General features: G+C 38.1%; 2 protein-coding genes across 2 annotated transcripts; one reads left to right on the top strand and one right to left on the bottom strand.

Annotated features, from left to right (window-relative positions):
- Nucleotides 1-2,251: 2,251 nt before the first annotated feature.
- Nucleotides 2,252-3,585, bottom strand: LOC119988277 (BAG family molecular chaperone regulator 5, mitochondrial). The gene is made up of 2 exons (XM_038833252.1): nt 2,806-3,585; nt 2,252-2,449 (listed from the first exon to the last, which is right to left on the bottom strand). The coding sequence occupies exon 1, from the start codon at nt 3,519-3,521 to the stop codon at nt 2,841-2,843; it is 681 nt and encodes a 226-aa protein (XP_038689180.1). The 5' UTR covers nt 3,522-3,585; the 3' UTR covers nt 2,252-2,449; nt 2,806-2,840.
- A 4,356-nt stretch (nt 3,586-7,941) lies between these two features.
- Nucleotides 7,942-11,034, top strand: LOC119987912. The gene is made up of 8 exons (XM_038832818.1): nt 7,942-8,502; nt 8,582-8,728; nt 8,791-9,048; nt 9,152-9,460; nt 9,629-10,189; nt 10,272-10,367; nt 10,464-10,822; nt 10,893-11,034. The coding sequence occupies exons 1-8, from the start codon at nt 7,942-7,944 to the stop codon at nt 11,032-11,034; spliced, it is 2,433 nt and encodes an 810-aa protein (XP_038688746.1).
- The last annotated feature ends 4,725 nt before the right edge of the window (nt 11,035-15,759 follow it).

Here is a 15,759-nt window from a genome sequence, read left to right on the forward strand (position 1 = left end):
TTAAATGGGCAGCAGGAAGTGTTAGTTCAATGGCGTGATTTGCCAGAGAGTGAAAACTCGTGGGAATTGGCTACTGAGGTTGAGGAGCAATTTCCATAGTTTAACCTTGCAGACAAGGTTAAAGCATTAGGGGGGAGTATTGATAAGCTCAGGCTCGTCAAGCTACAATATGCAAAGAGAAGGCCCATTCCTAATTAGGGAAACGAGATATGAGCTGTGCATTGTCATTAAATCCAATGGTCTGTATTGTAGTTGTTTGATAGGGTTTATGTAAGGGGTTTGTGGGATATGTGGTGGCATCGAATATCTTGTGAAAGACTTGTGTTTTGGAGTTGACGGCACCTTCGAATTGCCGATTATCAGTATTGCTTATTACTCAGTTATTCTTGTCAATTATTGTGGGTCTTTGGTTGATTATTTGCTAGAATCCTCTCTGGGGATTTAACAATATGTCATCCACACAATCTATCATACACAACCATAACTTATGTCAATTAATTTGGCTAAACCATCCAATTTAAAATATTTATATAAGAGTGCAAATTGAGTAGCTGATGAGGGCCTTGTTGATCTAGCTCAGCTTTAGCGACTTGCCTATAATTGTTTTTGTAGGTATGATTCCCCCTCTATCTAAGAAAGTCATGTTATATTTCGAGTAAGCATAAATTGCATCACATATATCAAATAAATATATATAGTCGTATGTATTGTTGTTACCTATCATCAAGAGGACTTAAGGGCTTGGGCTGATGGGCTCCCCAGTCACGATGTGCATGTTTTTTAGGTTAATGAGATTTGTGAACAACCGTGTGTTATTATATAGTCTAACTATTGACTCTACTACCAGTAGTGTCATTAGTTTTTGATCAGTAATGATGCTATTGATAGTGATCATTTTTTTTTTTTTGGATTCTGTAAGTAAAGAAACAAAAAAAATTGAGGGAATAGTCAATAGTGGACTGATATAGTGATATCCAATATTCATACATGTAGAAGACTAAAAGGAAAGGAATCAAGGAAAAAAAAACTAAAAGGAATCAAGGAAAGGGAGAATGGTCCCCGAAAACTCGAAATCAAAGAAAGAAGGAAAAGAGCTGATATAGTGACATCGTCGTCCATCGAAAACTCGAAATCGCCTAATGCCTGTGCAGTTGGGTTTAGGGCTCTGTAAACCGTTTGTCGACATGGGAAACTTCTACGACAGCAGCTCCTCGGAGAGCAGGAACAACAACAACAACAACAACTGGGGCACACCCGAGGGGTTTATTTTGATGGATGGCCGAGGGGTTCATTTCGTAATATCCAACAACCAGTCATGTGGGCTCCAACAATGTCGTAAGTCTTAACCCTATCTTCAGTGGGCTTTAAATAAGGCATTCATGTTCACACGGGCAACTCTTGTTCCCATAGTGGACGAAGCCTAATTCCTTTATTTATACTTCCAGAGGTGCTAATGGCCTTTACTTTTATCTTCACCTCAAAACATAAAATCCAATTTCATTAAATATTATATATAGATGTGATAGTTTTAGACAACATGACATGCATACGGCCTCCTTTAAGCATAGAATGTCGTAATTTACTCATTATTTCATTTCTCAATCCTTCCCAAAAAATTGGCATAAATCTTATACTATATACAATTAGCATAGGTGCGACTTTGGAGCATAAGTTATTTGTACAATTATACTAGTGATGAGTCAAGGCAGTCCGCAGAAGATCATATGAACCTTTTATCTCAAAAGTTTAAGTCTACATGAGTTAATAAGAAAATTTATGAGAGTCCACTACATATGTTTTTTTCCGTCTATTTAAGATTATATAAACTCAATTCATTTGATGTCTTACTATTTCAAACTATGTCTTTTTAGGTCTTTCTCTTCATTTCATACTATCTCTTGTCCAAATTCTCTCGATTCTTTTTACTGTAATACTGTTATCTCTCCGTTGTACATGTTCATACCATCTCACTATTTTCTCGCAACTTATTTTCAATTTGTGTCATTACTACCTTAATCTAATAATCTCATTTCTTATCCTATATTTTTTCTTGTGACCGCATGTCCAACTAAACATTCGCATTCCTGCTACATTTATTTTTTGGAGATGTTTTCGACAAAATATAAATTTTAAAATTTAATAAATATATTTTGAAATATATATATGTCATAGTCATAGAATTGTTGCAAATTTTATTGTTTCATATGTTTTTAAAAGAATTTTATCTCTGAAAATTTATGCTTTCTATGAGTTTGGAAAGATAAAAGGTCAACATATTCAACTTCCTGTCATGATAATATTCAACTATTCTAACTGCTCTACTTATATTTCTTTCCACCAAGCATAATTGAAAATTAAATTACTTCTTGTTTTACAAGGAAACTCATCTGAAATATGCTTCTATTAGATCCCGTCCCACATGAAAAATTCCGAGCGTGTAAACCCCGTCCTACATGAAAAACTCCGAGCATGTAAATCCCCGTCACACACGAGTGCAGGCAATTACATGAAAAATCTCAAGCACATAAATCTTCCATCTCACACATACCAAACAATTACAGGACATTCAGCCCATGGAATCCTCCAAAAAAATTTACTCGATAGGAAAGTTGAACCTATGAAAACTTTTTCTTTCACAATAATTAATCTCGTCAACTTCCCATCCACCAAACTACTCACTTGGAGTTGAAAAAATAAATAACTTGGTATAATAAATATCTTATAAACTTTAATTTTCTGTTAAGCACATAAAAGCGTAATTTACATTGGTTTTAACTTTCGGTTCATCACTTTATGAGAGAGTACCTGACGAGCATCGTGACATGACCAGCATTATTACTTCAGGGATCACGCAGAAACCTTTGCAAGCACCGAAACCCCAAATACTGAGCACAGAACCTCTCCATTTCCTCCCCTCCTCTCTCCCTACATAACTCCTCCTCCATCTCTGCCACCACCACATCCCAGTCCCTCCACAATCCCCCATTTCCAGGTGGGCCCCACGCCCCATAATCCACGACGTCATCGCCGCTGCCGACCTTCGCTTCAACCACCGCGTCCAGAATTTCCTGCATCCCTACGATCCGACGGCTCACTTTCCTCCTCGCCTCCCTAACCGTCGGATCAATCCCGCGGACCGAATCCAGCCTTAGTAACAGCGCCATCAACGACTCGTTCATTCTCAGCCTCTCCCTCTCACTGCTCCGAACGGCGTCCACTGTCTCCTGCATCTGGAGTAGGTGCTGCAGATGGTTAGCCTCCAAATTGACGGTTGAGATAATCTTGTAGAGGGTCCGAATTAGGTGTGCCCGGTAGCTAGATTGGATCTTGGTTGCAGCGGCCTCGTTTTGTGATTGTTGAGGGAGATGGACGGTGATTGGGATGGGGTGTTCGGTGGAGGACTCGATTGGGATTGTGTGGGTTTGTTCTTCGGGTAGAAGGATAGAATGGTGATTATGAAAAGTGTAGGTGACGGAAGACGAGGTAGTGGATAAGAAGCCGCATCTACGAGAGGATTTCATGGTTTGGGAGTGACTTGAAATTGGGCTTTTGTTTTTTCTCTTCCCTTTCAAGTTTTCATATAACAAGTTTATCTGGTTTTATAGGTAGTAAAGTGTGAACTTAAGTGCTACTGTTCTCTTAAAAAAAAATAAAAAATTGAAAGAAGAAAAGTGGTGCTGGTTCTTGAATGATCTTGTCGCTTGGTACGCAAAAGGGAGCGCAGCCCATGTTTAATTGTTGACAAATATACAAGCTTTCTATAATGAAACGCAAAAAGATAAAAATATACTGGTCAACCATTGATAGTGTCTCCAGCTTCACAGAGCCAACAGGTACCAAGACAAAAGCTAATAATAGTGTTCTTCAGTCTAGAAATGCAAGCAACACCGGTCTCAAAAAAGAAACTGTAGAATCGCATACGAAACAAAAACAAAGTAGAAAAATATATCGCAGCAGAAGGGGTGCAGCAATCAACTCCAAAATCCACAGCATAAAATTTTCCAACCATTACAAACTATATTTCAGTTCTTAAAAGAATCCTTTTCAATTTTTATCTCAACTGTAGTTCATAAAGAAGTCTACTGGAAGGGGGACATAAGGCAATGATCAGCACTAGCTACTTAATTAAGCTCAGATCTAGTTACTCATCAACAATGCTAACTCCTGCTTAAGTTGCATGGTCATGTGTTTGTGCGCTTACAAAAGCTGTCAAATCTCTCAATGTGCACAGACAAAAATCAGGAACAATATATTGCACAGACGGCGAAGAAGGGGATAACATTAACAAGATGCTTACTGTGTTGTTCTTGCCCAAGGTCAACGCGCGCGGGACTCTGGAAGAGCCAAGGAAGGAGACTACAGATAATGCAATTTAGGATTCCCTACAAACACAAAATGAATGAGATATACAAAAAAGACCAAATTAAAAGATCTTAGGAGGTGAAGAGCTTCTTGTGAGAAAAAGAATACTTGCGAAAAGAGGTTAGTTATTACCGTACAAGTTTTTGTTGGAATATATTCATGTATTTGAGCATGATTATTTGTGTGTTCTAATACATGGAAATCATCTTTATGAACTTAAATATAAAAACTCTCACTTTGACAATAAAGTCAAGCATTCACTAAATCAAATGCATGATAGGTGTGAATATATGAAAAGTAGCTTCAAAGTGTGTTGTTTGAACATGATAAAAATAGTGTTGTCAGAGTGAAAGTAGCTTGAGCGACTTTTAATTTGGACTTGCTTGGGCGAAAATAAAAATTTCACTTGAATGACTCCAATAGTCGCTTGAGCGACAACAAGTAGTTGAAATTGTTTTATTGCCCAGAAAGCAAATTGCTTGAGCGACTTTAACAATAAACACACCTTTTGGAGTTGCTCGAGAGAAAATAGAAACATTTTAAAGATGATAGTAGCTTGAGCGACAACAGATGATTGAAATTATTTTGTTGCCCGGAAAACAAATCGCTTGAGTGACTTTACCAATAGACACCTTTTGACAGAATTTTTCCCAACAAACATGTCTTTTGTCCAAACATTGTGAATAATAGACATGTGAATTCGTCAATGCATGTTTTCATGCATATTTGAAAGACACTAGACATATAGAAGAGAGAACAAAAATTACATACATATGCACCATATTTGCATAAGAGAGAATAGTGTCATTGTTGTTCCCACCAAGAATTGCAACTTCCTTTCTTGTGTAGGAGAGATCATTTTATCCTGGGAGATGGTTATTTGATTATCAAAAGTAATTGGGGGGGCGTCCTGGGGGACAAATCAATCTTAAGGAGATAGTATTCAACATTGGACTTAATTAAATACGTTTTCTCGATTAAATTTCCTACAAACAGGTTTTGGTTCTTATATACTTCTTGTTTGACATCTTTTTCATTTCTATTGCTACATTGTATTCGATACAATATAATAGTCGGTTTAGTAAATTCATTATATAATTCTATTAGGCCCCAACATTATAGTCTATATCTACAACAGTTTTCTGGTACTTGCTCTTTGCTGATATCTCACAGCATCGCAGTGATCTATCCTTGAGGAACAAGAGTCTTGGCCGAATTTGCATGTCGCCCGAATCAACTTTGTTTCCGCAAAGATTAGTTGGGATTTTCCTGCACACCCTATCACCCTGGGACAACCGGGAGAAGTAAAACTGGAAAATTCAAAAAGTTTTGAAATTTCCAAGTCAAATCACAGACGCGCCTCTGAAGATAAAGATGACTAACATCAGACATGATGATTGCAACGTTGGCATTTTTGCTGCAATAGCCAATAAGCAATCGTATAGTCATCACATAGCCTTAAAAAAGAAAAGAAAAGTGAAAGCAGGAAAAATCTCACGAAAAAGGGATTGTAGATAAGATTGTGACAAAAGACAAAAATCATGATTCTTATTCAGTTGCAGGCCGCAGTTCAAAGCATTCGTAGACGCAGATAAGCAACATGAGGCTATTGCTTGCGAAAATCAATTTTAAACATTTATGATCGACTTAGCATATGCCTAAATAAAAAATTTAGCTAACAACGTACGTTCTAAAACCCTATTGCACCTCATGGCTAAGCTTGGAATTCTTTTAATATGTTTCTAGAAATTTATTTGTTGACAAATAATATTTTGACATACTTCTATATATACATGCGTATAAAATCTAGTTTTAATTTGTTGTTTCATGTAAATAATCCTGACAAGCATCTAGAATTATCTTCATACATCAAAAACAATTCTAAATCTGTCATACATGCATATACTCATAACATCAAGAAGGAAAAAAACCAATCTCTATAATATCAACTTTTCATCTTTCCTTGATCACGATCTCTACACGTACTCATGATTGATCAAGAATGACATATATTGTTTTCTTGGTATTCCCGCTTAGTCTCTTTGTGAAAAAGAAAATAAAAGTCTCCCTAGGTGGTGAGACTAGTCACTCGACTAAGCTCTCGTTTTTCTTGCCTAAAACCTTTATTTTTCCCAATATTTAGCTAGGATGAATAAGGAGAATAGAGAGGTTTATATAGGGAGAAAAACTAGGTTTTAATTAGGAGTCAACACCTGAGTAGAATTAGGGAGAGTTGCAGCTCCCTTGTGGGATATATGGGAAAGTTTTAGTCACAACTCATCTTTTTACAAAGACACCCCTTACTAACGTCACCCCAAAAATTTCAAAATATTTACAAAGACACCCAAGGTACACAAAATCTCAAACATTTTAGAAATGCACCCCAAAGCATAAAAAGAAATCCCTACACCGGTGTTTCTCCTCTGCTCTCTCCATCGGGAATTTTGTAAAAATGACCCTCTCAAAAAGTCAAACCAGAGAAATGACCCACTTTTTTATAAACCGCAAAAATGACCTAGTTTTATATTGCAAAGACCAAATTATCCTTAGAAAACATAACCCACCCTTTGGCTTTTCCCCTTCCCACGAAAACCCACTTCTTTCAAACTCATTTTGCTCGACGGGCTGCTCGACGATTACCGTACAACTTCCGATCATCAGTTTTTGGCAACAGATAAGAGATTTTTCCCCCTCTGAGGTTAGTATCTTACTGGCTCAGTTTTCTGCCTAACATATACTCGATTTTAACTTGGTATTACATGAAAAAGTTTGCATTTTGGTACATACCTATGGCCGGCTTGGGTTTTTGGTGAAACTCTGTTTAATTGGGTGACATTGTGGGTGAAGTCTTGGGTTTTTGGTGGTGCTTGCATGCAGGTGGTCGGACATTATCTGTGTTCCAGTATTCTTAACTTTGTAGTCGAGCATGTATGTTCTGTAGTCGAGCATAATTATTGTGTAGGTCGAGCATTAGTCGAGCAGTTTTATTTCGGTCGGGCATTATGAGTGTTCCAGTTTTCTTAACTTTGTAGTCGAGCATAGCATAACTGTTATAGTCGAGCTTAATTGTTGTGTAGATCGAGCATTAGTCGAGCAGTTTTATTTAGGGTCGGGCATTATGTGTGTTCCAGTATTCTTAACTTTGTAGTCGAGCATAGCATAATTGTTGTAGTCGGGCTTAATTGTTGTGTAGGTCGAGCATTAGTCGAGCATAGCAGAATTGTTGTAGTCGAGCATTGTTGTTGTAGTCGAGCATTTAATGTTGTTAATTTTATGTGGTCGAGCATTTTTATGAAACTATGGTCGAGCATATTTATTTTTGTGGTCGAGCAAATGTGTTTTTTTGGTCGAGTATGATGATTGAAGTGAATATTAATTTGGTTATTGTATTTCTTTTCAGATAGACAATTTTTCAAAGAAATGGATTACATGATTGAAATGAAAAATCATTTCCCAGGTAAGGTTAGTGTTTTTTCAAATATATCTGAATCCATAAGCAAAATCAAAAGGAAGCTTAGTGAGGATCAACTGGAGATGTTTAGGAGAACATGCTTTGACATGTTTCTGGATGTGGGGCACATGAATTTCTCTGGCCAGTTGGTACATCAAGCTCTACTACGACAAGTTGTAAACTCTGCTAAAGAAGAATCTGGTGTGATATTATTCAGGTTCAAATTTGCTGGAAAGAGGGCAACATTTTCTATTGCTGAATTTGCTCTTATCACTGGTTTGTTATGTGGTGATGTCCCTCCCCTGTCTAGCTTGATTGACACTTCTGTGCATAGGATTAGGGACTTGTATTTTGGTGGAAATAAGAGCATTGGTAGAAATAAGTTAGATGAAGTTTTCATGAGTTGTGCTCCTGAACCTGGAAAGGAAGAAGATGTGTTGAAGCTAGCTCTGGTATATTTTTTGGAGTCTGTTTTACTGCCTAGGGAGCGTAGTAGGAACATAGATATCCAGTGGTTGCAATTGGTTGATAATGTTAATGTGTTTAATAAGTATCCATGGGGATCTGTGAGCTATGCACGTACTGCAAAGTCTCTTGCATCTGCCATGGTAGGTCGTGCTGAAAAATTTAAAAAAAGATCGACAAAGATGGAAAAGTACAGCATATATGGATTCCCCCTAGTACTTCAGGTAGTACTTAAATTATTTTGAAACAAGTTTATGCTTTGTTTGTTGTGAATATATCTTTGAAAAATAATGTTGTTTGCAGATATGGCTTTATGAAGCGGTGCTGCGCATCGGTATGTCTTACGCAAATGTGAGGGAAGAAAACCGGTTTCCCCGAATATTGAACTGGAGCAGCACTGCCACTCCAGAATCTAATGCTATTGTCTCCAATATTTTTGATATGAAAAAGGTATATATTGCATGATATATATATATATATATTTTAATGTTTTCCATGCTTATTTGTTACAGCTAGAAGTGCATGATACGCTTGTCCCTACTGATTTGGAGTTAGGGCAGGAATATTTGAGTAGTATTGGGAGCCCCAAGTTAAAGGAGACGACCAATGTTGTGGGGAGCTCCAAGACAAAGAAGAAGAGCTCAAAGAAGAAGAGCAATGTAGCGGATGAGGGCAATGTTGCGGTGGATGCGTTTGAGAATTTGTTTGGAGATGAGGACAATAATCGCCACAACCCTAAGATTGAGCGGGAGGATGATCCAATGGGAAGAGTAAGTTTATTCTTTGTTTTTTATGTTTTTTTGTGGTCGGACATTAATTCTTTGTTTTGTTCTTAGATTAATTCATTTGTTCACTTTTTTTTTCAATGTGCAGGTTATTGAGAAGTTACTTGGGATGGAGAAGTTGTTGATTGAGCAGAAAAAAATAAATAGGTTGTTGAGGAATGAGGTTACAACTTATTTTGATGCATTTTTCCAGTCTGTGGAGGATAATATGAAGACAGTAGTGGAATTTAGAATAGGAACTAACATGGAGGTGGATGATGAGGTTCTAAGTGATGAGATTGAACCTCAAAACAAGGGGTTGGAGAATAAGGAGAATGATACGAAGGAGGAGGAGGATAAGGTGGAGGAAAATGAGGAAAAGGTGGAGAATGAGGAGAAGGAGGATGATGTAGTTCAAGTAAAAGAGAATAAGGAGAAGGAGCCGGAGCCGGAGCCGGAGCAGGAGCAGGAGCAGGAGCAGGAGGAGGTGGAGGAGGAGAAGGTGGAGAAGGAAGAAGTTGGAGTTCAAGTAAAAGAGAATGAGGAGAAGGATGAGAATAAGGAGGAGGAGGAGGAGGATGAGGAGGTGGAGGAGGAGGAGGTGGAGAAGGAAGAAGCTGGAGTTCAAATAAAGGAGAATGAGAAGAAGGAGGAAAAGGATGAGAATGAGGAGGTTATAGTTGGAAGAAATGATGCGGAGTTGCCAAGTATGGAGCTGGAAGCTGTGGATGAACTATTAGAGCTTTCAAAGCATCGGTTTACACCAGAGAAGATAAACAAGGACTCTGAAGGAGTGGAGGAGATTAGAGAGTCTCAGTTTCCCATGACTACACCAGGTGGGACACGCAAGTATACCAGAAATAAGAATAAGCGTGCGAAGAGGCCTGGACCACAAACAAAAACACCGTTTACCTCCCCCAGCTTCAAGAGGAGGAAACTTATGGTGGAAAATGAGACAGTTAATCCATTGACAGACGCTCCAATATTACAGTTGAAGCGAGCGTATCCAAAGGAATGGGCACGCGATTTACTTGCTTTTATGAAAGACAATACACTTGAAAGTAAGTTGATAAGTTGGGAGCCATGTCAAGTAGACAAGAATTGGTTTGTGGATGCCATCAGACCAGAAACCTGGTTATCGGACAAGGTAATTATTATGTACTGAAAATTTTTATTTTGAAAAGATATATGATGAAAATTTCTTTAACATATTCATAATCTTTATGTAGCACCTTGATGTGGCAATGTACCATATTCGTAGAAGGATTGCCAATAACCCTGAAGTTTTTAAGAAGAAGTCTGCAGTGCTCGACAGTTTTTTCTTTGTAAGTATATTTCCAACTAGTTAGACCATAACTTTTGTAAAGTATATCAATAGCTACTTTAACCTATTACAAACTAAACAGGTCCGGGTTACCTAGGCTTTCATACTTTTCAATGAAAGCAAGGATTGTTCTTGGGACAATGATAATCTGATTTTGGACTATGTAATAGGAGAAAGTCCAGTGAAATCTGTGTCTTGGTCTAACGTAGACTACGTTTACTTCCCTGCCAACTTCAACAATGCACATTGGGTGGCTGTAGAGATGATCTTGGGGGAAAGACAGATTAACGTGTATGACTCACTTACAAGCTGCACAAAAATTCCAAAATTTAATGAATTAATGCAGCCCTTGAAGTTGATGATGCCATACATATTAAGAGCAGCTGCGATAAATGATGAAAATCTCTCTCCCTGGAAACTTAAAAGGGTACCATCCTGCCCTCAGCAAAATAATGGGTAAGTTAAGTTCAAATTCTGTGTGTAATTGTAGTCCATGTTACATGAGTTAGTTAGGTTTTTATGACAGAGGAGATTGTGGCATGTTCACCATCAAGTTCATTGAAGTATTAACTGCAAGCATGCCAGTTAGTCTGATAACTCAAGAGGACATGGTATTCTACAGAAAAAAGTTCACTATGGAGGCATGGGGTGGAGAATTTTTAATGTAAATATGCTTTATATTCATGGTCAAGCAACTTTTTTTGTCAGTCGAGCATGTATATTTTGCCAGTTTTTGTGAATAGTATATGAAAAAGTCTGATTTTAATGTAGTCGAGCTTATATTTACTTAGTCGAGCATGTATGTTCTGTAGTCGAGCATGTATTGTCTTAGTCGAGCATTTGTTTTCTTTAGTCGATCATTTGTTTTCTTTAGTTGAGCATTTTTTAAAGTAGTCGAGCTTATATGTTCTATAGTCGAGCATCTGATCTTTAGTCGAGCATTTGTTTTCTTTAGTCGAGCATTTTTATGTAGTCGAGCATCTGTTTTCTATATTAGATCATTTGTTTTCTATAGTCGAGCATTTGTTTTCTTTAGTCGAGCATTGATGTTCTGTAGTCGAGCATCTGTTTTCTTTAGTCGAGCATGTATTTTCTTAGTCAAACATCTGCTTTCTTTAGTCAAGCATTTGTTCACACCTGCCCAGTTAACATGCACGAACTTATTCAATAAAAAACACGCACAAACCTGTACAATTACATACTTATACTTATTGAGAAGTGAATAAAATGAAGTCATAAATATGGAGTTTTTATTATCAAAGCAAGAAATATAAAATACATTATGTTACATAGAAATTATTAAATTCTTCATGTTGGATGCAACGATATTGGCTCCTTGCAAGTTTGACGATTATGTCCACGTTGCTTACATCGTCCACAAAGTCTAACTGCCACTGTTTCACCAGCTGATGGTATTCTTCGCTCTCTTGGTCTCCCTCCCGATCTTCTTGTATCTGGCGGCAATAAAACTCTATCTCGGCTTGCTATGCGTTGATTTTCAAGAGATACTGTGTATATTGGTTCTGCATAAGCCACCATAATAGCTTCATTGGTGTAATACCGTGAACACAAAGAATGTACAGTGACATTTCTAAATCGGCAAGCAGCCAATGCATGAATGCACGGCAATTGTTGCATTTGAAACTTCCTGCACGTGCATGTTCTGTCATGAAAGTTCACCTCGCCATCTCCGAAGCCATCCCGTACATAGAACTCGATATGACTTATTGGTTCAACCAACATACGTAAAGCCCTTTCATTCCGCTTTGTCATTTTTTTCTCAACCTTCTTGCACAATTGGGACGTTATGGATGCCGCTTTTGTACGACGCTCATGAAACCACCTTTGAATTAAGGATCTCAATTGCTCAACCAACGTTGTTATTGGAAGACCCCGCACATCACGTAGTGCAGCATTCATACTTTCTGTAATGTTGGTAGTGAGTATACTGTACCTATATCCGGGAAAATGTGCACGAGACCACTTATCGAATCCGGCATCCTCTAGATATTTATATGCCTTGCCACCTTCAAAACCACGGATCTGTGTCATTAGATGTTCAAAATCTGAAATACGGTAAGCCTTTGCTGCCTTGAAATATATGGGAAACACGGCATCATCAATTTTTTTGGCCTTCATGTTCTGTTTGATATGGTGCATGCAGTGCCCATGATAAGATTCCGGAAATACAAGTGAAACACCTCTCTCAATACTTTTATGCCTATCCGATATCAATGATAGTTCCGAGAAATCTTCAAGTGCAAGTGCAACTCGCAGTTTCTCGAAAAACCATTCCCAAGATGCATTATTCTCCTAATCTCCAACCCCAAAAGCCACTAGATAAATTTTCTTGTTGCCATCTTGAGCAGCGGCAACAAAGAGCGTGCCCATGTACTTGCCCTTTAGGTGAGTACCATCAACGGCAATGACAGATCGCATTGCACTCCGAAATCCTCGTAACGAAGCACCGAGAGCCATGAAAAAATATTTAAACCTTTTCTCGTGATCGGACTCTATATAAGTTATCGTACCAAGATTATTCTTCTCGAACTCGGCACAATAGTGTGGCAAGTAAGAAAAGGAATCTTCAGGCGTTCCTCGCACTGATTCCAAGGCAGCTTCCCTAGCCCTCCAAGCTTTATCATAGCTAATATTAACACCAAATTCCTGCCGCACATCCTGTATTATGTCTTTTGGTCGGTAAATACGACCAACACCATTATATTTTGACTTAATGCATTCTCCAATAACCTTTCCTGATGCTTGCATATGACTTCGATTAATAAAGTCCAAAGAGCATTTGTGATTGTCATTAAGCCTCGTCACCTTAAACAACTCCGAATCCTTGACTTTTATAGATCGCATACGCCACTCGCACCCTTTAGCAGCACATTGAATCATAAAAAGAGTTTTGGTCGACTTAATAACGCGAAATTGGAAGTTCTTGCTCATAGCATACATAGCAATATATTTTTGTAACTCTTTTTTGTCTGAATAAATATGCCCAATCGCAACTTTACCACCCCAATAGCTATTGCTACTATTACTCCCAACAAAGTTCGACGTACCAAGCGAATTTGAGCCAATGTTATTGTTGCTAGGAGGCCCATCCGCTAAGTTACCGCCCGCACATGGAGGCGGGTGTCGATGAAGTACCGAACTTTCAATCCCGTTATTATCCACTTGAAAGTCATCAACCTCAATATTTTCTTGATAGTCATCAGCCCCATCATCAATATCTGCATTATCTTTATCGATCGACTAAAACCACATTCATTAAAACCCACGCATCCGGCTTGTGGACTAATCGGATCGTTGTCAAAATCAACATGTAAAGGTAATTCACTGCCACACTGTCGCGACTGCTGCGTATTAGGAACAAAGCCCACATCTTGTGAATGAAATTGTTCCCGCTGAGGAGGAACGAAACTTACATCTTGAGAAACAAACTCTCTCTGATGAATTGTTACACAAAGTGGAGTTCCAGGTCTTCGAGGATCATCATTTTACCTAAGAAAGAATTGCAAGTCACGGTCGTTGCCTAGCACCATCGGTTCCATATCAAAATGTGTATTATAAGCAAATTTCATCAACAATTCACCAACACTACGATCCACTTCAATCAACTCATATATCAAATCCACAAATTCTGCAAAAGAAATTGTTTCGGACACTATTACACCTTGGCTTTTCCCACCTTTGTATTTGCAAATCCCTCGACAAATTTCCCATTGGCCACCATAGAGGATCACAAAATCAATAGATGTCATTCCTGAAAATAACAAAAAACCATAAAAAAAAAAAAGTATAATAAGTTGCTCGACCATAAAAACTTAAATGCTCGACCATAAAAACACAAATTCTCGACCATAAACAACTTTGCTCGACCATGAAAAACTTTGCTCGACCATGAAAACATAAATGCTCGACCATAAAAACACAAATGCTCGACTACATATATATTTGTTCGACTACAAACTCAATATGCTTAACTACACAGAAGCTATGAGTAGATAATGTGTTCGTTCAGAACTTCACATGCACTTGAGAAACATATGGAACAAAATTACTCAGAATATAGATGTACTCGCTTGTCAAAAGTGATATGAAATGTTCACCAACGAACCTCTCTTCAGACTTGCGATAACGAAGATCACAAATAACTCAGAACCCGAACCTGATCTGGCTTTTTCGAGCTCTATAGAACAAATAAGATGATGAGAAATAGCTGATCGAGTGCAGATAAGATGATGAGAAATAGCTGTTAAGAGGGTTATGTGTATTCTGGTATTGTGAGTGGAAGAAAGGATATTTCAACATTAGGGGTATTTGGGTCCAAAAAATTACAAGGTAGGTCATTTTTGCGGTTTATAAAAAAATGGGTCATTTCTCTTGTTTGACTTTTTGAGAAGGTCATTTTTACAAAATTCCCCTCTCCATCGTGTGTAGATCGTGAGTGGTCTATCGTCCCCCTCAGGAACTGATCTGATTTATTTGCAGAGGGGAAGCCATTCAGCAACTCCTTGAGCTAGTTAGTGAAAGTCGACTCCTTTTCTAGTGTAGCTATAGAGGGAGAAGTCAGGCAATTAGATCCACTGGCGTTAGATAGATGCCTTTCAACTGGAAATGGAGATATAGCTTGAATAGAGGACGATATGCCCAACAAACCTTTTATTTGTTCCCCAACAAGTGGATCTGAAGGCACGAAAGGAGGACTTGGGCACAAAGGGTGGGGAGAAAGACTAGAACTTCACTTTGTCTCTTCTGAATGTCTAGTTCTAGTCCTTTCCAGCTTTTGGCCATTCAACGGAGGCAATTTTTTGCCATTACAGTGAAAGAATTGCTCAATCTGAACTGGATTTTATAGATCAAAGGAGGAAGAGAGAGATTGAAGAGTGGGTTTTAGGGTTTGTTCTTCGAAGGTGTTGAGTAGGTGGGGTGTGAAGAGCTGAGCCTTCAAAAAATGCACGGTCAATGCAAAGTTAATAAAAATCAGGGTATGTTTAGTAAATATCGGGTGTGACTAAAGTTTCCCGGATATATGCTTGGCAGAAGCCCAGTGTGTTGGCGCTGGGTAGAAGCCCATTACTGTTGTGCTGCACTTAACGCTGGGCTTGCGTGTGCCCAGGCTAACTCCAAAATACATTTTCCAATTTTAATTTCATAAAAGTTAATTTACAATCTAAATTATAATCCAACGACCTAATTATTCACAAATATAATAAGTACAACTAATCTGTATATCTTTACAAAAACTGATTTTATTCTTGAGCTTTCATTGGTAAACCCAGAGACTAAAATTGGGTTACCAAGGAGACTCCGCAGAACATACATATCTCATCGGCTCCTGAAATATTAAACTTTACCGTTAAGCCCTATAATTAAGAATAATA

This window comes from Tripterygium wilfordii, chromosome 21 (genome assembly GCF_013401445.1).
Source record: "Tripterygium wilfordii isolate XIE 37 chromosome 21, ASM1340144v1, whole genome shotgun sequence".
NCBI classification, from domain to species: domain Eukaryota; kingdom Viridiplantae; phylum Streptophyta; class Magnoliopsida; order Celastrales; family Celastraceae; genus Tripterygium; species Tripterygium wilfordii.

Bases quoted from the DNA above. Each gene is read 5' to 3' on its own strand.
- LOC119987912 (XM_038832818.1), top strand. From the start codon at position 7,942: ATGAATTTCTCTGGCCAGTTGGTACATCAAGCTCTACTACGACAAGTT. The intron at 8,729-8,790 runs GTATATATTGCA...TATTTGTTACAG, and splicing joins ATATTTTTGATATGAAAAAG to CTAGAAGTGCATGATACGCT. The intron at 10,368-10,463 runs GTAAGTATATTT...CGGGTTACCTAG, and splicing joins TGCTCGACAGTTTTTTCTTT to GCTTTCATACTTTTCAATGA.
- LOC119988277 (XM_038833252.1), bottom strand. From the start codon at position 3,521: ATGAAATCCTCTCGTAGATGCGGCTTCTTATCCACTACCTCGTCTTCC.